We start from the raw sequence: 26,350 nt of genomic DNA on the forward strand, positions 1-26,350 counted from the left end.
CAATTGAATTCCATAGATCCACTTCCCAAATTTCATAGAAATTAATTCAATTCCATGCAATTCCATTAATTCACTGCCCTATATTGTCACCCATATTTCCATGAATTCCATTGACACCCACTCCACCAAATCCCATAAAAATCCATATACCCCTTTTCTGCAAATACTATAAAATTCCATTGAATTCCATAGATCCCCTTTACCGAAATGCCATAGAATGGAAATAAATTCCATAGAATTCCATTAATCCACAACTTTAGATTGTCACCCTAAACTCCACTGAATTCCATAGATCTCCTCCATTCAAATACATTAGAATTCCATTAAATTATGTAAATTCCTTGCACCAAATTCCATAGAATTGCATTAATTCACCACCATATTTTGTCACCTCAAGTTCAGTACAATTCTTCATTGAATTCTATAGACTCCATCCCTTTAGATGCAATTGAGTTCCATAGATCCTCCCCCCAAATTTACTAGAATTCCATTAACTTCCATACAATCCCATTAATTTACGCTTTAGATTACCATCTCGAATTCCATACAATTTCATAGACCTTCTCAACCAAATCCCATAGAATTCCATTGAATTCCATAGATCCCCTTCGCTCAAATTTCATAGAATTCCAAAAAATTCCATTCAATTCCATTGATTCACTGCCCTATATTGTCACCCATTGTTCCATCAAGTCCATATACACCCCCTCCACCAAATTCCATACAATTCCGTTAATCCACAGCTTTAGATTGTCACCCCGAATTCCATACAATTACATAGACCCCCCCTCCACCAAATGCCATAAAATTCCATTGACCCCTTTCTTGCAAACACCACAGAATTCCATTGAATTCCATAGATCCCCTTTGCCCAAATTCCATAGAATGTCAATGAATTCCATAGAATTTCATTAATCCACAACTTTAGATTGTCACCCCGAATTCCATAAAATTCCATAGACCCCCCTTCACCAAATCCCATATACTTCTTTATAACCCCTTCCTTCAAATACTATTAAATTCCATAGATTCCCTCCCCCAAAATTCCTTAAAATTCCATTAAATTCCATAGATTTCCATTAATTCACTGCACTATTTTGTCACCTATAATTCCATCAATTCCACACACACACACACACACACACACACACACACACACACACACCCCTCCACCAAATTTTGCAGGATTCCATTAACCCACAGCTTTAGATTGTCACCCCAAATTCCATACAATTTCATAGACCCCCTCCAGCAAATCCCATAGAATTCCATAAATCCCTTCACTGCAAAAACATAGAATTTCTTAGAATTCCATAGATCCCTTTCACCCAAATACCATAGAATTCTAATAAATTACATAGAATTCCATGAATTCACGGACTAATATTGTCATTCATTGTTCCATAAATTCCATAGACAGCCCTCCCTCTAAATTTCACACAATTATATAGACCCCTCCCTCCAAATTCCATAGAATGTCATAGAAATTCATAGATCCCCTCTCCCCAGTTTCCAAGGAATTCCATACACCCCTCCACCCAATATTCCATTGAATTCTATTGCCCCCTCTCCCCTAAATAATGTAGAATTTCCTAGACCAACTCACCCCAAATATACTAGAATTCCTGTCATTTCCTTCAAATTCCAGTAGAATTCCATTGATTAATAGATATTAACTATAAATTATGTATATCACAGGTCCCCCATCCAATTTTTATAGAATTCCACATCCCCCATTCACTATAATGTGAGACATTTCCCCAAATTATTTCCACACGTCTATCCCTAGGCTCCATAGAACTCCATTGATTGACAAACTCGACTCAATTCCACAGATTTTCACCCAACGTTTGGTATAATGTCAGATATTGTGTGTGTATGTGTGTGTGTTTAAATGACTTTGTGATATTAAAATCTCCTTCCTCTCTGCGTCTGATGACCTCATCTATTTAAGTGTAATTTGAGGATCAGTGAGCTCAAATAATAATGAAGACACATCCCGCTTCCCTCAATCCGGCCTGTCGTTGAGCATTTCTGAGCAGACTGAGAAATGAGCAGCGTCTCTCTCATGGGTTAACCTCGTCTTGCTGCGAGTGATGATTTATTTATGAGATAAATCCAGCCGTGTCCAGGGTCCGGAAATTAATGCTTGTCATGCGCCAAATACCACTGGTGAAATCGGTGTAAGGAAATAAATATTATGCAGTTACCTTTTTTTTCCACCCACAAAATTCATACGACATATCAATTATTTGACAGATTCAACTTTACCAAGTCCAAAAGATTAAAACTGGGATATTAATCTCAATGCTACATGGTAAAGTCTAGAAGGGATACAGCTGTGGACAAGCACATCAATACAGCATCATTTTTCTGACACTGTACAACAATAATTCATATTTTTACACTACTCTAAGTGTTGGGTTTAGAGTTGAGGTCAGGGTAGGCCTTAATAAAATACAAATAATTGGGTAAATTAAAATAATAATATGAATAATAATTGAAGCTGTATCCGTTCTAGCAACAACCTCCCCTTATTGTCCTCCCTCTCGGGTTTCTTTCTTTTACACTCCCGAATTCCTCATCATCATGTTGAAACAGGGGAAAACAGCCTCGAACACCAAACGGACAGTTTCCTGTTCTTAGCTACTCGATCCAGCTGGCCGGGCGAGTTGCCCTGAAGATGGTCCTCGGGCAATCTTGCCACCTATCTGGAGTGGACACTGGTGAGGAACCGACTATCGGTGCCACCCCAGACCCAGTGATCAACCCAACCACCTGCAAGGAGCGTACGCCAGAGCCCACCGCGCTGTGTGAGCTATCACCATCAAGAGTGACAGAGCCGAACACCACCAAGCAGAAGAAGCTCAACCAGCTGGCTACAACGCTAAATGTGGGAGTACTGGTGGACATTCAGGGACCGAACGAACGAGATTATGGCTCTCCGTCTGCTCCTTGGGCTCCAGCTGCTCCAGCTGTGGTCAGCGACCACTCCTCATCCATGGCTCCTCCCTCCATCGACTCCACCCTGGGCCATCCTCTTGGTTGTGGCTTGGGTCCACCTGCTGCTTCACCTCCCTTTCTGGTTCCTCCCTCCTTTGACTCCTCCCTGGCCTTCTCCTTTCCACGCCTTCCAACTCATCTCCTGGCTCCTCCCTCCTGTGACTCCTCTCTGGCCTTCTCCTTTCCACGCCTTCCAACTCATCTCCTGGCTCCTCCCTCCTTTGACTCCTCCCTGGCCTCCTCCTGTCCATGCCTTCCAACTCATCTCATGGCTCCTCCCTCCTTTGACTCCTCCCTGGCCTCCTCCTTTCCACGCCTTCCAACACATCTCCTGGCTCCTCCCTCCTTTTACTCCTCCCTGGCCTCCTCCTGTCCACGCCTTCCAACACACCTCCTGGCTCCTCCCTCCTGTGACTCCTCCCTGGCCTTCTCCTTTCCACGCCCTCCAACTCATCTCCTGGCTCCTCCCTCCTGTGACTCCTCCCTGGCCTCCTCCTTTCCATGCCTTCCAACACATCTCCTGGCTCCTCCCTCCTGTGACTCCTTCCTGGCCTCCTCCTGTCCACGCCTTCCAACTCGTCTCCTGGCTCCTCCCTCCTTTGACTCCTCCCTGGCCTTCTCCTTTCCACGCCCTCCAACTCATCTCCTGGCTCCTCCCTCCTGTGACTCCTCCCTGGCCTCTTCCTTTCCACGCCTTCCAACTCGTCTCCTGGCTCCTCCCTCCTTTGACTCCTCCCTGGCCTTCTCCTTTCCACGCCCTCCAACTCATCTCCTGGCTCCTCCCTCCTGTGACTCCTCCCTGGCCTCTTCCTTTCCACGCCTTCCAACTCGTCTCCTGGCTCCTCCCTCCTTTGACTCCTCCCTGGCCTTCTCCTTTCCACGCCCTCCAACTCATCTCCTGGCTCCTCCCTCCTGTGACTCCTCCCTGGCCTCCTCCTGTCCACGCCTTCCAACTCATCTCATAGCTCCTCCCTCCTTTGACTCCTCCATGGCCTTCTCCTTTCCACGCCCTCCAACTCATCTCCTGGCTCCTCCCTCCTGTGACACCTCCCAGTATCATCATCCCCGGTGTTTTTATAGTCCCTGTGTTTAGTTCTTCATTGTCCGGTATTCGCTCTCTGTTGATGTCTGCTTTCACCCCATGTTCTTCCTGTGTTCATCCATTTAAGTGATTGTTTACAACTCTGCATGTTTTGATAATCTTGGCATCCCGTACCTTCCTGTAGTGAACCCACATAACCATGCTAAATCACATATTTTGATCAATTTGACCATTTATTATACTGTATTTGGTGCATTGTGATTGGTTGACCACGTTATAAATGTTTTGTTAAGAAAGTTTGTTTTCAGATTATGTAATAAATATATAAGGAATAAATTATTGGGGTGATTATTGATTATTGAATTTGAATCATCATTACTGTGTTCAGAAACTGTCCTAATATGAAGGTTTGATGATCAATAATAACGTCTGATTATTGTCAGTGCTGAAAAGCTTCATCATTCTGTGGAAACTGTAATGCATTCCTCTTGTTCAATATTTTGATGGATGCTGCATTCGATTCACTGTCGTATTTGATGAATGCAATGCGTCCCCGCTGTATGAGCGCATTAATGTGTGTGTTATTATCGCCCACACTGTGTGTTCTTCTGATTTGCTCTCTGACGCAGTGTGTGTGTGTGTGTGTGTTTGTGTGTGTGTTGTTCGTCCTCCAGCAGTCAGAGGAGAATTTCAACCCCAACTGTTCGTTCTGGAGCTACTCGAAGCGCAGTATGACGGGTTTCTGGTCCACGCAGGACTGCCGGCTGCTCGGGACCAACCGGACACACACCACCTGCTCCTGCACGCACCTCACCAACTTCGCTGTGCTAATGGCTCATGTGGACGTAAAGGTAGACACACCGCACGCTAGGCTGAATCGGTCATTTACATTTCTCTGGTTTATCCTGTGCTCTTAGCTCTTATCTGTATTTTTGGGATTGGGAGGTCAGTGAAGGCGCTGTAATGTGTAACCCTAACAAGAAATCACACTCTATCTAACTCCATCTTTGTTTATCCGTCCGCTCTGCTGACACCAATTCGTTAATTAATGTTTTTTTTTTTGGCTTAGTCCCTTTATTAATCTGGGGTCACCACAGCGGAATGATCCGCCAACTTATCAAACATATGTTTTACACAGCGGAAGCCCTTCCAGCTGTAACCCATCACTGGGAAACACCTATACACGCTCATTCACACACATACACTACAGCCAATTTAGCTTACCCAGTTCCCCTATAGCGCATGTGTTTGGACCGAAAGCGGAACACCTGGAGGAAACCCGAGTAGTACCTGCAAACTCCACACAGAAACGCCAGCCGACCCAGCGACCTTCTTGCTGTGAGGCGACAGCACTACCCACTGCGCCACCGCGTCGCCCTCAATGTAAACGTTTATATAAGGATTTTTAGGTGCAGCATTTCACACATTGAAGTGATTATGTACCTTACGAACTCTCCCAATTATCTAAACACATTCACACTCTGCAAGTAATGTATGTTCTAGACAAAGTTCCTAGAGAAGCAACAAATACTGTCCTGTTTTCAGAAATAATGACTCAAGATTACGTGAGTGTATCGAAAGAATTTTAAATCCAGAAGCATTTTCGAGACAAGCACCAAATATTGTTTTGTTTTCAGAAATAATGATTAAAACTTAAGTGAGTTTTTCCTTAAAATTAGAAAAATATGGATATTTCAAACTGAAGATTTACTTTGCCTCCCCTATTGGCAGATTATTTTGCTTGTTTTAAGGAAAAACTTACAAAGTTTTGAATTATTATTTCCAAAAACAAGACAATGGGCTCTTTAAATGGTCTAAGTCTAAAGTGCAAGAACATTCAGCCTCGTTACTTTTACTCTTAATGCTGCGTTCACACCAGACGCGGATTGCGCATTAAGCGTGAGTGACTTACATGTTAAGTCAATGCAAACGCACGAATAGACATCCTGCGGTGCGAATTGCGCGAATGGCGTGGCGCGAACTGAGCGTTTTGCGAATTTGACGCGCTTAACGCGTGTTTTGCGCAAATCGCTCGAGTTCGAAAACCTGATCTTCAGTGGACATTCGTGCCGCGTTAACCAATCAGAAGCTTGCTCTTGTGGGGGCGTGATTGTGACGTAGAACCTGTTGATGGTGTCCTGGGCGAAATCTTCCAGCCGACACCGACAACAAGTCATCAAACTGGGCTTGGCTCAGTCAGAAGCACCGTTGAAAGCCTCCGTGATCCAGGTTCAGTTTCTGGAGGAGTTTATGAGCTCACACAGCTGGATACACCTCTGAAAGCATGTAGTGGACTCAGACACGGCCCTAAACGTATAAACACCGTTTTTCAGCCTTCATAAAGCACATAAACACTGTTATTTTCTCAATAAAATCCATGTTAGCCCTTTAGCAACTAAGCTACAGTCACCGGGCAGACAGAAGCCCTGCCCATCACACGAATCCGCGTCTGTTCTGAAGTGAATTTGACACGCGAATGAAGCGGGGTTTGACGCGCGAATGAAGCGAGTAAACTCAAATGTTCACGCGGCAATTTACGAGCGAATAGCGAATTCCTCGTCTGGTGTGAACACAGCATTACTCCTTTACTTTGGTGGAGTGAGGAAACGGTGGAAACTCCCTCCACTGAACACATCCATCAGCCCACATATTTAATTTCCTGGATCTTATTGACGCATTTATTGGGTAAAATTGCTACTTTTTACTGTCATTCAATGTGTTGCTGGTCATTATCATTGCACTGTCACTCTAATTGAGCGTGAGCAGCGCAGCAAAATAGACCCAGCGCCGAAACTATCATAGCACTGCAGCTTCAGCGAGGCTCACGCCTCGTGCTGACATGCTGTGTATTCGTGCGGTATGAAAGCTCAAACCTTTTAAGGTGGATGCGGGAATAAACATGTGCTGCTCATGCGCTGCTCACGCTCTGCTCACACTTGCAGTATGAAGCAGGCTTAAGAGTTTGGAGCGCATTACTAACACACTGCTGGACTTTAGAGCAGCTTTTAGTCGGTCAATAGTGCGGTCTGTTTCAGTTCCTCAAAAAGCAACACACAAACAATGCGCCTTAACACACCTCCTTTATAGACCAGCACACCCATCCACAGAGTGGTGCAAATGGATTTGCTATTTAAACAACGTGATGCAAAACATGAAAATTACTGTTGCACTGGTCTGAAAATAGCAACAAATCACGCCAAACACGTCTTATTGTTATAGCACTAGGTTTTGCTTGTCTAGAAAAGGCTTCTTGATTTAATAATTTTTAGATATTTGGACTAGAAACATTATTGTATAATTTGTGTGTGTGTGTGTGTGTGTGTGTGTGTGTGTGTGTGTGTGTGTGTGTGTGGTGGTATTGGTGAAAACCATCAGTCTGCTGTAAGAGAAAGTGAACTGAAATGTGTTTATGAGTGAGAAATGAGCAGACAGGCACAAGCTGTGTGTGTGTGTGTGTGTGTGTGTGTGTGTGTGTGTGTGTGTGTGTGTGTGTGTGTGTGTGTGTGTGTGTGTGTTTAAGGCAGGTGGATGTGGAGCAGATCTCTGCGGAGAATCTTTATTGTTTGTTGATGACTCTGGGCTGTGAGGTGCATTGTGGGAGATCAGCAGGTGGGCGGTCTTTATCTCGCCATATGATCCATGATCAACCAGCGTTCCCAGCTGCGCCACTTCATACACTCTGAACAAACACACACACACACACACACACACACACACACACACACACACGGGTGTATTTTTGAAGGCATTCTTTCTGTTGCTTTTTTTTGTTATTGTTTGTTTGTGTGTGTGTGTGTGTTTGTGTGTGTGTGTGTGTGTGTGTGTGTGTGTGTGTGCTCAAAGCTTAATAAATAAATAACATTCAGCAGCAACACTTCATACATACTGAACACACACTTTTTTAAAGACTTTTATGTTGCATTTTTTAAAATGCTTTTAGATATAAACACATCCCCTTATGGACGTTAACACACCTACTTTTAGATATAAACACGCCCCCTTTTAGATGTAAATACACCTACTTTTAGATATAAACACGCCCCCTTTTAGATGTAAATACACCTACTTTTAGATATAAACACGCCCCCTTACAGATGTAAACACACCTACTTTTAGATATAAACACGCCCCCTTTTAGATGTAAACACACCTACTTTTAGATATAAACACGCCCCCTTATAGATGTAAACACACCTACTTTTAGATATAAACACTCTCCCTTTTAGATGTAAATACACCTACTTTTAGATATAAACACGCCCCCTTTTAGATGTAAATACACCTACTTTTAGATATAAACACGCCCCCTTATAGATGTAAATACACCTACTTTTAGATATAAACACGCCCCCTTTTAGATGTAAATACACCTACTTTTAGATATAAACACGCCCCTTTTAGATGTAAATACACCTACTTTTAGATATAAACACGCCCCCTTTTAGATGTAAACACACCTACTTTTAGATTTAAACATGCCCCCTTTTAGATGTAAATACACCTACTTTTAGATATAAACACGCCCCCTTTTAGATGTAAATACACCTACTTTTAGATTTAAACATGCCCCCTTTTAGATGTAAATACACCTACTTTTAGATATAAACACGCCCCTTTTAGATGTAAATACACCTACTTTTAGATATAAACACGCCCCCTTTTAGATGTAAATACACCGACTTTTAGATATAAACACGCCCCCTTTTAGATGTAAATACACCTACTTTTAGATATAAACACGCCCCCTTATAGATGTAAATACACCTACTTTTAGATATAAACACGCCCCCTTAGAGATGTAAACACACCTACTTTTAGATATAAACACGCCCCCTTTTAGATGTAAATACACCTACTTTTAGATATAAACACGCCCCCTTTTAGATGTAAATACACCTACTTTTAGATATAAACACGCCTCCTTATAGATGTAAATACACCTACTTTTAGATATAAACACGCCCCCTTATAGATGTAAATACACCTACTTTTAGATATAAACACGCCCCCTTAGAGATGTAAACACACCTACTTTTAGATATAAACACGCCCCCTTTTAGATGTAAATACACCTACTTTTAGATATAAACACGCCCCCTTATAGATGTAAATACACCTACTTTTAGATATAAACACGCCACCTTTTAGATGTGAACACACCTACTTTTAGATATAAACACGCCCCCTTATAGATGTACATACACCTACTTTTAGATATAAACACGCCCCCTTATAGATGTAAATACACCTACTTTTAGATATAAACACGCCCCCTTTTAGATGTAAATACACCTACTTTTAGATATAAACACTCCCCCTTACAGATGTAAACACACCTACTTTTAGATATAAACACGCCCCCTTTTAGATGTAAATACACCTACTTTTAGATATAAACACGCCCCCTTATAGATGTAAATACACCTACTTTTAGATATAAACACGCCCCCTTTTAGATGTAAATACACCTACTTTTAGATATAAACACGCCCCCTTATAGATGTAAATACACCTACTTTTAGATATAAACACGCCCCCTTAGAGATGTAAACACACCTACTTTTAGATATAAACACGCCCCCTTTTAGATGTAAATACACCTACTTTTAGATATAAACACGCCCCCTTTTAGATGTAAATACACCTACTTTTAGATATAAACACGCCTCCTTATAGATGTAAATACACCTACTTTTAGATATAAACACGCCCCCTTTTAGATGTAAATACACCTACTTTTAGATATAAACACGCCCCCTTACAGATGTAAACACACCTACTTTTAGATATAAACACGCCCCCTTTTAGATGTAAATACACCTACTTTTAGATATAAACACGCCCCCTTATAGATGTAAATACACCTACTTTTAGATATAAACACGCCCCCTTTTAGATGTGAACACACCTACTTTTAGATATAAACACGCCCCCTTATAGATGTACATACACCTACTTTTAGATATAAACACGCCCCCTTATAGATGTAAATACACCTACTTTTAGATATAAACACGCCCCCTTTTAGATGTAAATACACCTACTTTTAGATATAAACACTCCCCCTTACAGATGTAAACACACCTACTTTTAGATATAAACACGCCCCCTTTTAGATGTAAATACACCTACTTTTAGATATAAACACGCCCCCTTATAGATGTAAATACACCTACTTTTAGATATAAACACGCCCCCTTATAGATGTAAATACACCTACTTTTAGATATAAACACGCCCCCTTATTGATGTAAATACACCTACTTTTAGATATAAACACGCCCCCTTATAGATGTAAATACACCTACTTTTAGATATAAACACTCCCCCTTACAGATGTAAACACACCTACTTTTAGATATAAACACGCCCCCTTTTAGATGTAAATACACCTACTTTTAGATATAAACACTCCCCCTTACAGATGTAAACACACCTACTTTTAGATATAAACACGCCCCCTTTTAGATGTAAATACACCTACTTTTAGATATAAACACGCCCCCTTATAGATGTAAATACACCTACTTTTAGATATAAACACGCCCCCTTATTGATGTAAATACACCTACTTTGAGATATAAACACGCCCCCTTTTGGACGTTAACACACCTACTTTTAGATGTGAGCAGTCATACACGCCTAAAATTGGAATTAAAGTTGACCTTTGAACTCTCACCTGTAAAACTGACTAAAATGTGTGTGTGTGTGTGTGTGTGTGTGTGTGTGTGTGTGTGTGTGTGTGTGTGTGTGTGTGTGCTCAAAGCTTAATAAATAAATAACATTCAGCTCATACACTTCATACACACTGAACACACACATTTTTTGAAGACTTTTCTGTTGCATTTTCCTTCATTTAGTGTGTGTTTGTAAAGGCCAGTGTGCTTCTTCTTCTGACACACAGCCTGCTGAGTTTTTGTGGGTTTCTGACATGCGTTAGTTTCCAAACGCTCTCTTATTAGAGCAGTTCTGCAGTTGTTGTTTTGCCGTTTCTCTATTGAAGTCTGCTGTTTGCGTCTGAGTGTTGTTGTGGTCGAGCGAGGGATTTTTTTATTTTATTTTCTCCCGGTTTGGCAGGCGTCGAGTCGCAGTGGGACGCAGCCTCAGCCTGCCGCATTTAGTCTAAAAGCTTCATTTACATTTTCCATTCAGAGCCGAAGTTCGGGCTTTTCACCTGGAGAGAACCAGAACAATCGACAGGAGTGAAAGAGTGAAAAATGAGGAGGAAGAAAGGAATTTTGACGGATGAAACAATGGGCTGGCGCAGTGGTCTCCAGAGGAGTAGATCTCTGACAGACGCTTTGATTAGCAAGAGGGAAGGGAAAACCACAGGCCTCCTTCAGGTCCTGCTGCTTTAAATAAAATCTCATTTACACTTAGATTTCATTTACACTGTGAGAGACACGTCAGGAAGAAGAGGTCAGTGTGCAGAGCAGATGAAGACTGCTGGGAGAGACACGCCCACTGCTGGGAAAGACACACCCAAATATGGAAATTAACATGCCCCTTTATGACATAAAGACACCCCCTTTTAGAAATGAACCCACCCCCTTTTGGACATAAACACATCCCCTTTTGGAAATAAACACACCCCCAATTTGGACATAAACACATACCAATTTAGACATAAGCAAGTCCTCTTTTGGACATAAACATGCCCTTTTTTCGACATAAAACCCTTTTAGACGTAAACACACCTACTTTTGGATATAAACACGCCCCCTTTTGGACGTAAACCCACCTACTTTTAAATATTAACACCCCCCTTTTGGAAATAAACACACCAACTTTTAGATATAAACACGCCCCCTTTTGGAAATAAACACACCTACTTTTAGATATAAACACGCCCCCTTTTGAATGTAAACCCACCTACTTTTAGATATAAACAAACCCCCTTTTGGAAATAAACACACCTACTTTTAGATATAAACATGCCCCTTTTGGACGTAAACACACCTACTTTTAGATGTAAACATGCCCCCTTTTAGATGTAAATACACCTACTTTTAGATATAAACACACCCCCTTTTGGACTTAAACACAACTGCTTTTAGATGTAAACACACCCCTTTTGGAAATAAACACACCTACTTTTAGATATAAACACGCCCCCTTTTAGATGTAAATACACCTACTTTTATATGTAAAAACGCCCCCTTTTTATACGTAAACACACCTACTTTAAGATATAAACACGCCCCCTTTTAGACGTAAACACACCTACTTTTCGATATAAACATACCCCCTTTTGGACATAAAAAAACTACTTTTGGATATAAACACGCCCCCTTTCGGACGTAAACCCACCTACTTTTAGATATCAACACCCCCTTTTTGGAAATAAACACACCTACTTTTGGATATAAACACGCCCCCTTTTGGACGTAAACACACCTACTTTTAGATATAAACACACCTCCTTTTGGTCCAAAACACACTTTTTAAATAATAACATGCCCCCTTTTAGACGTAAACATCTACTTTTAGATATAAACACGACCCCTTATGGACATAAACACACCTACTTTTAAATATAAACATGCCCCATTTTAGATGTAAACACAACTACTTTTAGATATAAATATGTCCCCTTTTGGACAAACACACCTACTTTTAGATATAAACTCACTCCCTTTTGGTTAACACACCTACTTTTAAATGTCATACACTTATACGCCTAAAATTGGAATTAAAGTTGACCTTTGAACTCTCACCTGTAAAACTGACTAAAATATTAAGTTAAACTTTATGAAACTAAAATATTAACTTGATTAACCTGATGAACTGATTAAAATTGTTAAAAGTTTATTATTATTTTTATTGCCTTTTTTAGACTCTACAACCAACCTTTAGCATTGTAAATGTAATGGCAGCACAGCCTCCCTGTGGATGGTTTATTTTCTGTGTCTGAATCCTCTCAGGTGTGTGTGTTGTGTTGTTGCCATGGCAGCAGTGACAGTGAGAGGTGTATTAATGGACACGCGGAGTCTCTGGATGGACTGATGCCGAGTCTGAGGACAATCGCCATCCATCAGTCTAAAAGGAGGCACGCCGGTCGCCATGGTGACCACATCTTCTCATCCCACTGAATTACCACTCATTACATTGAGAAATCCAGGAGCGGTTGAGTTCTGACACAGCGCTGGGGTGTGTGTGTGTGTGTGTGTGTGTGTGTGTGTGTGTGTGTGTGTGTGTGTGTGTGTGTGTGCGTGTGTGTGTGTGTGTTTATAGACACATAGATTTACTTGAGCTCAGCGTTGACTCTATAAAGTCTGTTCCTTACTGTGGATTCTGCTGAGCAGGCGCAAGTAGTTGATTTAAACACACATACTGTACACACACACACACACACACACACACACACACATACACACACACACATACACATGCTGGAGAAGATATATCTCTCAAGGGTGAGTGATGTGTTATGTGCTCAGCGGCCCTCAGGGACACTCACAGACACGCACACGCACACACACACACACACACACACACACACACACACACACGCTGTGTATCGTTACCTATGCAGCGCTCATAAATATTCATGCGCTGTGTTCTTCAGAAGTGCTGACATCCGGTCTTCCAGACTCGCAGTCTTCTGGGATGCGTCCCATATCAGCTGTGCTCTTTTCCCCTGGCTGTGCGCCCTCCGTAGGGACCCTACTGAGGGGGAACAGAGGGAATCAGTGACAGCGTCTGCAGAATCAGAGAGCTTTAACTGAGGCAGCGCTATAAATCACACTCACCGTCACACACACACACACACACACACACACACACACACACACACACATACTGTCACATACTCACTGCCACACACACACACTTACACACAAAGAAACGGACTGCCAAAATGACACACATGTACACACAAACTCACTGCCGCATGCACACACGCACACACACACACACACACACACACACACACACTTTTGCTCTCACTACCACACAAACACACAAATTGTCACACACAAACTCACTGCCACACACACACACACACACACAAAACACACTGTCATACACACACACTCACACAATCACTGTCACAAACACACAGACACATACACACACACACACACACACACACACACATTTGCACTCACTACCACAGATTGTCACACACAAAGTCATTGTCACACAAACACACAGTCACTTTCACACACACAAATACACACCGTCATACACTACTGTCACAAACACAGACACAAAAACACTCACTGTCACACACACACACGTATACACACACACGTACACACTCACTGTCACAAACACGCAATCTTGCTGTCACACACACAAATACACACACTGTCATACACACACACTCAGTAACAAACACACACAAACACTCAGTGCCACACACACACACACACACACTGTCACACACACACACACACACACACACTTATTGTCATTTTACTGTTACTTTGCCATTTCCAGCTGCTGTACTTGAATGTGGCTGCTAGTCATACCCGGATAAATAACCTAAAGTACATGCAAATGATGAGGGCGTGGCCTGTGAGTCACGTAACAGTCTGCTTTGTGTTCTGATTGGCCTTAAAAATCTCAGTGTCTCTCCCTTTTTTAAGTATTTGATTAATAAATTCTGTTTAAATAACGAATAATTAACACTGTTACGGGGGGCACGGTGGCTCAGTGGTTAGCACTGTGGCCTCACAGTAGGAAGGTTGCAGGTTCGAGCTCGGCTGGGTCAGTTGGCGTTTCTGTGTGGAGTTTGCATGTTCTCCCCGTGTGAGTGTGGGTTTCCTCCAGGAGCTCCGGTTTCCCCCTACAGTCCAAACACATGCGCTATAGGGGAACTTATTTATTCACTCTCATTCATTTTCTTGTCGGCTTAGTCCCTTTATTAATCTGGGGTCGCCACAGCGGAATGAACCGCCAACTTATCCAGCAAGTTTTTACGCAGCGGATGCCCACACGCACACTCATACACTACGGACAATTTAGCCTACCCAATTCACCTGTACCGCATGTCTTTGGACTGTGGGGGAAACCGGAGCACCCGGAGGAAAACCACGCGAACGCAGGGAGAACATGCAAACTCCACACAGAAACGCCAACTGAGCCGAGGAGCCCAGCGACCTTCTTGCTGTGAAGCAAACGTGCTACCCACTGCGCCACTGCGTCGCCTATAGGGGAACTGATTTAGCTAAATTAGAGTGTATGAGTGCGAATGCAAGAGTGTATGGGTGTTTCCCAGTGTTGGGTTGCAGTTGGATGAATGAATGAATGAAATACTGTTATTTAGTCGTCTGTTTAAAAATGGATATGAACGCCTGAAAAAATCAAAAATAAATAGTCCGGATAAATGACCTTAAGTACATGCAAATGATGAGGGCGTGGCCTGTGACACATTATGCTTTGTGTTTTGATTGGCCTTTTGTCCACCGGGGATTTACACTTGTTTAAATGAGAACAAGGAAACAGTGGAGTCGAGGATCAGAGGTCGTGTATGTTCAACTATGCCTAGATGTCCCCAGATTTTCTTTTTAGGGCACCTTTAAAGTCTGCATGAACCGGTTTTTATTCATATTGTGAGGCAGTTTCTAGAGAAATCAAATATCAAATGAGATCACAGTGGGCGTGGCTTGTTTTTTTCTACTGCGAGCTGATTGGATGCAGTAATGTAGGCGTTTCATTCAGGAAGATGGGGAAAGAGGTTTGGGGAGAGTTTACAACCTAACAGACTCCTCCCCCTCCTCACCATTACTGTTTGTTGTCAAAACTGACAGCTGGAGGGGCGGGGTTAAGTATGTTAGCCGCGCCCACTACCTCAGACACACCTAATCTTAAATCTTAAGCATTTCCTAATAATAATTCGTAATCGCATGCACAGATGAGTTGTTCAGCACAATATCTATCAATGTGAGCTAGTCCAGGGGTGGGCAAACTCAGTCCTGGAGGGCCGGTGTCCTGCACAGTTTAGCTCCAACACTAATCAAACACACCTGAACATGCTAATCAGTGTCTTCAAGGTCACGAGAAATCTATAAGCAGGTGTGTCCCGACCCTCCAGGACCGTGTTTGCCCACTTTCTAGAGAAATCGAATATTAAATGAGATCACAGTGGGCGTGGCTTGTTTTTCTACTGCGAGCTGATTGGATGCAGTAATGTAGGCGTTTCATTCAGGAAGATGGGGAAAGAGGTTTGGGGAGAGTTTACAACCTAACAGACTCCTCCCCCTCCTCACCATTACTGTTTGATGTCAAAACTGACAGCTGGAGGGGCGGGGTTAAGTATGTTAGCCGCGCCCACTACCTCAGACACACCTAATCTTAAATCTTAAGCATTTCCTAATAATAATTCGTAATCGCATGCACAGATGAGTTGTTCAGCACAATATCTATCAATGTGAGCTAGTCCAGGGGTGGGCAAACTCAGTCCTGGAGGGCCGGTGTCCTGCACAGTTTAGCTCCAACACTAATCAAACACACCTGAACATGCTAATCAGTGTCTTCAAGGTCACGAGAAATCTATAAGCAGGTGTGTCCCGACCCTCCAGGACCGTGTTTGCCCACTTTCTAGAGAAATCGAATATTAAATGAGATCACAGTGGGCGTGGCTTGTTTTTCTACTGCGAGCTGATTGGATGCAGTAATGTAGGCGTTTCATTCAGGAAGATGGGGAAAGAGGTTTGGGGAGAGTTTACAACCTAACAGACTCCTCCCCCTCCTCACCATTACTGTTTGATGTCAAAACTGACAGCTGGAGGGGCGGGGTTAAGTATGTTAGCCACGCCCACTACCTCAGACAGACCTAATTTTAAATCTTTAGCACAAAATCTATGTATGTGAGTTAACAAAATCACCATGGTTACTTTTGATTTCTTATTTTGAACTTTATTGCTGATAATTATATGTGTGTGTGTGTGTAGACGGCGGACCCGGTGCATGACCTGCTGCTGGACGTGATCACGTGGGTGGGGATCCTGCTGTCTCTGCTGTGTCTGCTGGTCTGCATCTTCACCTTCTGCTTCTTCCGAGGCCTTCAGAGCGACAGAAACACCATCCACAAGAACCTGTGCATCTCGCTGTTCATCGCTGAGACGCTGTTCCTGACCGGCATCAACCGCGCGGACCAGCCTGTAGGAGATACACACACACACACACACATGCACACACACACACACACCTTTGTTTTGTGTTATAAATGTTTGTGTGTGTGTGTTTCAGATCGCCTGCGCTGTGTTTGCGGCGCTGCTGCACTTCTTCTTTCTGTCAGCGTTCACCTGGATGTTTCTGGAAGGTGTTCAGCTCTACATCCTGCTGGTGGAGGTGTTCGAGAGCGAGCACTCGCGCCGCAGGTACTTCTACCTGGCCGGATACGGCATCCCTGCGCTCATCGTGGCCGTCTCTGCTGCTGTGGACTACCGCAGTTACGGGACGGACAGAGTGTGAGTCTCACACATACACACACTCACACTCATAAACAAATAGATAGAGACAAACAAAAGCATTTGAAATCAACATTAACACATACACACACACACACACACACACACACATGCAAACACACAATCACACACATACAAACAATCGAAAATGGATACAAATATGCATGCACACACACTCCCACAAACAAACACAATCACATACGCAAACACTCATATACACACACACAATAACACACGCACATATTCGCAAACACTCATGCATACACATGCAAACACACACAGACTTAAACACACATACTCGTAAACACATACACACACACACTTACACACACACACACACATATTGGCAAACAACATGCAAACACATATACAAACACACTCACATACACACACTTACACACACATATTCGCAAACACACATACACACACTCACACACACACACACACACACACACACACACACACACACACTCACACATACAAACACACACCACACATGCAAACACATAAACGCATGCAAACACACACACACACACACACACACACACACACTTACACATATTCGCAAACAAACATGCAAACACACACACGCATGCAAACATACACACACACACACACACACATTTACATATATTCGCAAACACACGCACACACACACAAACACACACATATATTTGCAAACACGTACACAATGCGAACATAAACACACACATATTCGTAAACAAACATGCAAACACAAACACACATGCAAACACACACACACACACACACACACACACACACACACACACACACACACACACACACACACACTTAAACACACATATTCGTAAACACACATGCAAACACAAACACACATGCAAACACACACACACTCTCTTACACAAAAAAACTCAAACTTACCCACTAATAAACACACACAGATACACATGCGTTCACATGCAAACACACACACCCACAGGCTGACACACACAATCCCCCAAGCTCAGAGGAAGCTGGAGGTGTAGTCTAATGGTGCGGATATTAAAGTGTGAATAATTGAGAGACAGCAGAATCTGACATCACTTCCTGGGCCGTGCCAAAACAAAAAAAAGAAATCACATGCAAAGGGATGCTATGCTTTCAGAAAGTTTGGGAATCACTGATATGAGGCACACATGTACAAAACATCCGCTTTATAAAGGTAAACAATGCCCATGTAAGGTAAACATCAAGTTAAGGGTCCTGTACAGTTCAAATAAAGTTTCTCTTCTAAAGAGCTGCTTAACTGAATCTGTGTGTTGAATATAATCAAATGAGTGATGTTTCACTTGTATTTTTCAGCTGCTGGCTGCGGTTGGATACTTACTTCATCTGGAGCTTTATAGGCCCGGCTACACTCATCATTATGGTAAGCAGTTCTGATACTCTACAATAGTCCTGAACTATAAATCTGCATTTGTCTCGCCCATCATGTAAGGAACAAACGATAATGTGAAAGCTACAGATGTTACTACTTCAATGTGTTCCTTTTGCCGCCATTCATTCCGCGGCGACACTGGTAATTGGTGCGCTGACAGTTTTTGACCACTGGGTGGCACTTTAACCACAGATATTCAGCTTTGCCTTTTCACAATACTAAACAGACTGTAGGCGTAGTAGCTTACTTTATGTGATGTGATGTGTTCAATTAAAATATCATTTTGATTTAGTTTTCTTAGTAATAATCATGCTCTTACACTATACTGAATGCTTTAGAAAAGATACATGGTGAGAAGTCACAGGCTTCAAAAAGCAAATATAAGAATTAAGTTCTTTAGCCTTTAGCCTTCTTTAGCCTTTAGTGCCGTATGTGTTAGGGTGAAAATATTATTACCTCAAATCTTAAACGTGCGCATATGAAAAACAGCAAAATAATATTAAGAATATCGTGCCGGTGGAGCAACATCACCTGATTGCGAACTTGTGATTACCTGAACTTACTTTATCAGTAGACTATTTATTATTTATTACAGACTATGTTACAAATATTTGACCAACTGCCACTTTATGTAAAACACTCTCATGTTTGAATAAATTAAATAAATAAATGGGCATATCCGCACGCAAAATGAGCCGCATATTATTTATCGTCTGTTCAATTTCTCTGTTCATTTTCTCTTTCACACTCATGTAGAGAAAGAAAAAAAATCTGCTTGTTTAAAAAAGTTTTACGTCCACTAATGGAAAATAATAATAGGCCTAATAGCCTAATAATAATAATAATAATAATAATAATAATAATAATAATAATAATAATAATAATAATAATAATATAATAGTATTATTATAATAATAACAACATAATAATATTAATAATAATAATAATAATAACAATAATAATAATAATATAATATTAATATAATAATATAATATAATAATAATAATAATAATAATAATAATCATATTAATATAATAATAATATAATAATAATAATAATAATAATAATAATAATAATAATAATAATAATAATAATAATAATATAATAATAATAATAATAATAATATAATAATAATAATATAATAATAATAATAATAATAATAATATAATAATAATAATATAATAATAATAATAATAATAATAATAATAATAATAATTAGCTAATAGTAATTAGCTATGTCCATAATGCCGTGATGCGTGGTGCTTTGACTCGAAATCTAAGTCAAAAGCAAAATTGTAGAGTTGCACGGCATAGGCTATAGCCAATGAGAATGCTTTTGAAAGTCGCACAAAACCACCAAACACACCAAGAAGAGACCCAGTAGATCCTTTGTAGCGGTTGGAGGATAACGGAAGTTTAATATGTTAAACTAATTTCGAGAGGAGTACTCATGATTGCTGGCTCATATTAGCATGGCACGATCCTCTAATCAAAGGATCGTTTCGATAGATATCCTCCTTTTCTCTCTACAGCTATCTTCGTCTTGAAGGACGCTTCATCTTCCAGCAGGACAATGACTCAAAGCCAGGGCCGGCACGTCCATAGAGGCGACCTAGGCGGCCCCCTAGGGCGGCAGTATACAGAGGGCGGAGTCCGCAACACCTCCCTTACCACCCGCGTCCTTATATATAATTACGCATAGGCGACAGAATAGAGAGGGCAGCATCAGTGAGCGACTCCTCCATCAGCGCCCGCTTGTCCTTAGTTATATCCGCGAATAGGGCGGCAGAATAGAGGTCCGCGACACCTGCGCGTCCTCAGTTATTTCCACGCATAGGGCGGCAGAATAGAGAGAGCAGCGTCAGCGACACCTCCCTCCCTCCCTCAGCACCCGCGCGTCCTCAGTTATATCCACGCATAGGACGGCAGAATAGAGGTCCGCGACACCTCACTTCATTTTCATAACAGATCACTTTCGCTTTCACATTGGGGTCGAGGGCGGCGTGATCGTCCTCTGCCTAGAGCGGCAGTTCAGCTTGCTCCGGCCCTGCCCAAACCACACCGCCAAAATATCAATGGAGTGGCTTCACGATGACTTGGTGAATGTCTTTAAGTGGCCCAGCCAGAGCCCAGACCTAAATTCCATTGAACATCTCTGGAGAGATCTGAAAATGGCTGTACATGGTCACTTCCCATCCAACCTGATAGAGCTTGAGAGGTACTGCAAAGAGGAACGGGCAAAAATATCCAAAGGCAGGTGTAGCAGGCTTGTGGGATCATATTCAAGAAGACTTGAGGTTGTAATCGCTGCCAAAGGTGCATCAACAAAGTATTGAGCAAAGACTGTGAATACTGATGTACATTTAAGGAAGCATTCAGAAATGCAAAACCCCAGCGAAGTAACTTCCCACTGCCAGCTAGAGCTCCAGAAGTGTTATTGCAGAGCAACACAAACAGCATGCAGAAATATAAATGCACACACGAGACATGTGCCATGGGACATGGCGATCACTTGACCCAAAGTATAAAATCTACATGCCAGTCTCCTCACGATGTGATGTAATGGGATGTTCATCTGCTTCTCCACAGCTGAATGTGATCTTCCTGGGAATCGCTCTCTACAAGATGTTCCACCACACTGCCATCCTGAAACCAGACTCCGGTTGCCTTGACAACATCAAGTAAGCACAACAATAAAGAGTTTAGCCTGTCTAATCTGAAAGCCACACCCACCAGGGGGGGTTTAAACAATCCAACCATCTCTACTGACTTTCTATTAAGAATTGTTTTCCCCTCCAGTGTGGGTGTGGCCTAAATGTACTCTGTCTCTATGGGCTCTTCAGAGGGAGGAGTTTCTGATACATGGGTGGAGTTTCTGTAGAGTGCTGGCTTATAAGGGGCGTGTCTTTGGTAGATGGGGCATCTGGAGGAGCTGTTGTGTTTCTGACCTTTGTGTTTGCATTGCGAGGGGTGTGGATTTGTAGGTGTGGATTGGTCAAAAGGTGTATTTATGTGTTTTTACTCGCTCGTTTTTTTTCTGACATGCATAAATGAGTATGTTATAGGCTTTGGGAGGGAGGAGCTTTAGAATGGTGGAGACTGATGGGTGGGGCCCTAGAGAACTCTAGAGGGTGTGGTCTGTATAATGAAAGGGGTTTTGAACAGGGGAGACTGTTGTGGCTGGACCCATGGAGGGTTCTTAAGGGTGTGATCTGTATTATGGGAGGAGTTTTGAATGATGGAGACTTTGGGGGTGGAGCCATGGAGTGCTCTTGGGGGTGTGGCCTGTATTATGGTAGGAGTTTTGAACGATGGAGATTATGCTGGCTGGAACCGTGTAGGGTTCTAGAGGGTGTAATTTGTATTTTGTGAAGATTTTTGAATGGTGGAAACTGTGGTGGGTGGAGCCATGGAGAGCTCTAGGTGGTGTATTTTGTATTTTGGGAGGAGTTTTGAATAGGAAAGACTATGGTGGTTGGAGCCATGGAGGGCTCTATAGGATGTGATCTATATTATGGGAGGAGTTTTGAATAGTGGAGACAATGGTGGGTGGAGCCATGTAGGGCTCTAGAGGGTGTGGTCTGTATTATGGGAGGAGTTTTGAATGGTGGTGACTGTGGTGGGTGGAGCCATGTAGGGCTCTAGAGGGTGTGATTTGGATTATGGGAGGGGCTTTAAATGGTGGAGACTGGTGGGTGGAGCCATGTAGGAATCTAGGGGGTGTGATTTTTATTATGGGAGGAGTTTTGAATTCTGGATACTGTGGTGGGTGGAACCATGGAGTGCTCTAGAGGTTGTGATTTTTATTATGGGAGGAGTTTTGAATGGTGAAGACTGTTGGACGAAGCCATGGAGGACTCTACAGGGTGTGGTTTGTATTATAGGAGGGGTTTTGAATGGTGGAGACTGTGTTGGGTGGAGCCATGGAGGGCTCTAGAGGGTGTGGTTTGTATTATGGGAGGAGTTTTGAATTGTGGAGACTGGTGGGTGGAGCCATGATGGGCTCTAGAGGGTGTGGTTTGTATTATGGGAGGAGTTTTGAATGGTGGAGACTGGTGGGTGGAGCTATGAAGGGCTCTAGAGGATGTGGTGAAGTCTTGGAAAAGGCATTGCTTTTCATGTGTGTGATTCTCTCCACGTCCAAATGTAATATTGGTTTTATTTTAGCTTGTAGCTTACAATGTCAGCTTACAATTTACACGTAGTATACTCAGAGAAGTCACCTGTTTTTAATGTAATCTAGTTGTGATGTGCACCTCTTTCTGAAACTGCTACGGATTGATAATTATTGTGAAAAGCACAATAAGCAAACTTGAATTGAGGAATTTGCTCAGATCAATAGAGACTCGTTTTAATATCCAGGCACTGTTGGTCATCGTCACCCTGTGAATCAATATAGTGGATTTTGTAGCACGTTTTATAACAATGTAAACGGCAGACATCAAGTCAGGATGATGATTGGGGTCTTGTGTTTGGGAAATCTGTTCAGAAACAGCATCACATTATTAGTTTCTCGGCATTAACTGTGCATAAAACACACACACTTCACATGTAAGTGCCCATTGAACATCTACAGAGGAACTGCTGTGGCTCATTTTTCATATTAATATTGTAAACCGAGGTGAAAGTAGAACTGGCACAGTTACCCACAGTGTGTGTGAGTGTGTGTGTGTGTGTGTGTGTGTGTGTGTGTGTGTATGTATTCATTGGGGAGGTTGTCGTTACCTGAAGATCTGTGTTGTTTCACAGGAAAGAGCAGCAGACATTCTGCCCAAATTAACCTCCGCATGCACATGAATATTCATCAGCGAAGCCACACAGCAGCCACTCAGGAGAGCAGAGCGCTGAAAGGACTATAAATATGCTAATTTATGGCCGTCCCTTTAGATGCAGGATAGTGAGCAGGACACTGAGATGGTGTGTGTGTGTGTGTGTGTGTGTGTGTGTGTGTGTGTGTGTGTGTGTGTGTGTGTGAGTGAGTTAGTGTTTGAGCGTGTGTGTGTGTGTGTGTGTGTGTCAGTTGTTCATGTGTATGTGCTGCATAATAATCAAATGCTTTGAGTCAATGATGTTGTAGCATCATTGCTAGCTGATGGGGTGAGATCACCACAGTGTGTGTGTGTGTGTGTGTGTGTGTGTGTGTGTGTGTGTGTGTGTGTGTGTGTGTGTGTGTGTGTGTGTGTGTGTGTGTGTGTGTGTGTGTGAGAGAGAGAGAGAGAGAGAGAGAGAGAGAGAGACAGACAGTCAGCGGGCATGTGTGTGTACACATGTGAGTGAGTTAGGGTTTGTGTGTGTGTGTGTGTGTGTGTGTGTGTGTCTGAGACAGAGAGTGTGCATGTGTTTGCGTGCATGTGAGATAGCTTTAAGTGTGTTTGCATGTGTGTGTGTGTGTGTGTGTGTGTGTGAGTGAAAGAATGAGAGTGTGTTTGTGCATGTGTTTGAATGTGTTAGAGTGTGCCCACGTGTATGTGGATGATTTAACGAGTGTGTGTGCTTGAGTGAATGTGTGTGTGTGTGTGCATGTAATACAGTGTTTAAGTGTGTTGTTTTTCTGTGTGTTTGAGTGAAAGAATGAGTGTGTGTGTGTGTGTTTCAGTGTGTTAATGTCTGTATGTAAGTGAGAGAGAGAGTGTGTGTTTGAGTGTATGAGTAAGAGTGTGTGCGTGTATGTATATGTATATGTGTAAGTGTGTGTGTGCGTGTGTGCGTGTGCGCATGTGTGTGTGTGTGTGAGAGAGAGAGAGTGAGAGTGTGTGCTTGAGTGAATGAGAGTGTGTGCGTGTGCATGTGCGCGTGTTTGTGTGTGTGAGAGAGAGTGTGTGTTTGAGTGAATGAGTAAGAGTGTGTGCGTGTATGTATATTTGTAAGTGTGTGTGTGCGTGTGTGTGTGAGAGAGTGTGTGTTTTAGTGAATGAGTGAGAGTGTGTGTGCAAGTGTGTGCGCACATGTGAGTTAGTGTGTGTGCGCGCATGTGAGTTAGTGTGTGTGTGCGCGTGTGTCCGTGTTTGTGTGTGTGTGCTCAGTGTGTATATGTGAGACAGAGTGTGTGTGCGCATGTGAGTGTGTGGGTAAGTGAGTTAGAATGCACACACACTCATACATGGACAGCCACACACACACTCTCTCAGACGTGCACAAACGCACACTCACTCTCATTCACTCACACACACAATCACTTACAGGGTGCGTGTGAGTGAGTTAGTGTTTGAGCGTGTGTGTGTGTGTGTGTGTGTGTGTGTGTGTCAGTTGTTCATGTGTATGTGGTGCATAATAATCAACAATGTGAATTGTTGCTGATTCCCGCAGCAGCTTCTCTGATTGGTTGATCGTGTGTGAGGATTATGGGTAGTGTAGTTCTCTGTCTATCATAAATAAAGCTTGAGCTGGCAGATCCTGCTGGTGCGCTCCGCGATGGAGAGCTTGTTATAAATATTATTTTTAAGCCCTATAAACCCCGCAGAGGTGAAGAGATTGATGAATTGATGAGCCACGCATCTCCTTCCTCCACGAGGTCTCTGGTTAAATGGGATAATTCTTGTAATCAGACGTTCTATTCATGCTAATAATGAGATAATGACGGCCTCTCGTTAGCGGTTTTCATACTCGGCTGTATTAGTTTGATCTGCACGTCTGATTGCTCTAATAAGAGATGAAAACAGAAACACTTACACAACTGTGAGTGTGTTGATTTGTGGGTGGGATTTGGTGAGATGTAATGAATCTAAATATATGACATTACTTATGGAGTGAATCTGCATCTCAACAGACCATCATGTTCAGTGCTCAGCATGAATGAGTACACCCCTTTTCTCTTAGTGAATATAGACACACAGAGAATAATTTGGTGGATTTTAACAAAGCAGTTTTATTATAACAGCTGTTCTGTTATATTTTTTAACAGTTATATCTATTAAAAATAAGAGTTTTGTCAATGAACATCTTTAGGAATAGACAGATAATACATTTAAATGAATACATTCGGCTGCGAAAATATATATTAACTTGTTAAATTGTTTCTCTAAATAAATAAAAAATTATTCGAAATTTATATTATGAAAAAAATTGGATGAAAACTACAGTATCGTGTCATTTCTTTACATTATTGTTGTTGTTGTGTTACCATGGCAACTGTAGAATCGCCACAACAGATCATTTAAAATAGTTCTTGTGTTACCATAGCAACTGTAGAATCACCACAACAGAACAATTACAATAGTACTTGTATTACCATAGCAACTGTACAATCACCACAACAGATCAATTACTATAGTTTTCGTGTTACCATGGCAACTGTAGAATCACCACAACAGATCAATTACTATAGTTTTCGTGTTACCATGGCAACTGAAGAATCACCACAACAGATCAATTACTATAGTTCTTGTGTTACCATAGCAACTGTAGAATCACCACAACAGAACAATTACAATAGTACTTGTATTACCATAGCAACTGTACAATCACCACAACAGATCAATTACTATAGTT

At 42.1% G+C, this 26,350-nt stretch overlaps 1 protein-coding gene across 50 annotated transcripts in view; it reads left to right on the forward strand.

Annotated features, from left to right (window-relative positions):
- The window catches only part of LOC101882941 (adhesion G protein-coupled receptor L3-like), a 404,581-nt gene that overhangs the window by 346,153 nt on the left and 32,078 nt on the right, over nucleotides 1-26,350 (forward strand). For 33 of the 50 annotated variants that reach the window (XM_073907696.1, XM_073907650.1, XM_073907653.1 and 30 more), the window contains 5 exons: nucleotides 4,720-4,896; nucleotides 16,945-17,154; nucleotides 17,243-17,463; nucleotides 18,787-18,853; nucleotides 21,452-21,543. In XM_073907696.1, coding sequence (XP_073763797.1) covers nucleotides 4,720-4,896; nucleotides 16,945-17,154; nucleotides 17,243-17,463; nucleotides 18,787-18,853; nucleotides 21,452-21,543 — 767 coding nt within the window. The remainder of the gene's footprint in view (nucleotides 1-4,719; nucleotides 4,897-16,944; nucleotides 17,155-17,242; nucleotides 17,464-18,786; nucleotides 18,854-21,451; nucleotides 21,544-26,350) is intronic. The other 17 variants (XM_073907651.1, XM_073907659.1, XM_073907686.1 and 14 more) reach the window with 1 other exon arrangement.

This window comes from Danio rerio, chromosome 7 (assembly GCF_049306965.1).
Source record: "Danio rerio strain Tuebingen ecotype United States chromosome 7, GRCz12tu, whole genome shotgun sequence".
Classification (NCBI taxonomy): domain Eukaryota; kingdom Metazoa; phylum Chordata; class Actinopteri; order Cypriniformes; family Danionidae; genus Danio; species Danio rerio.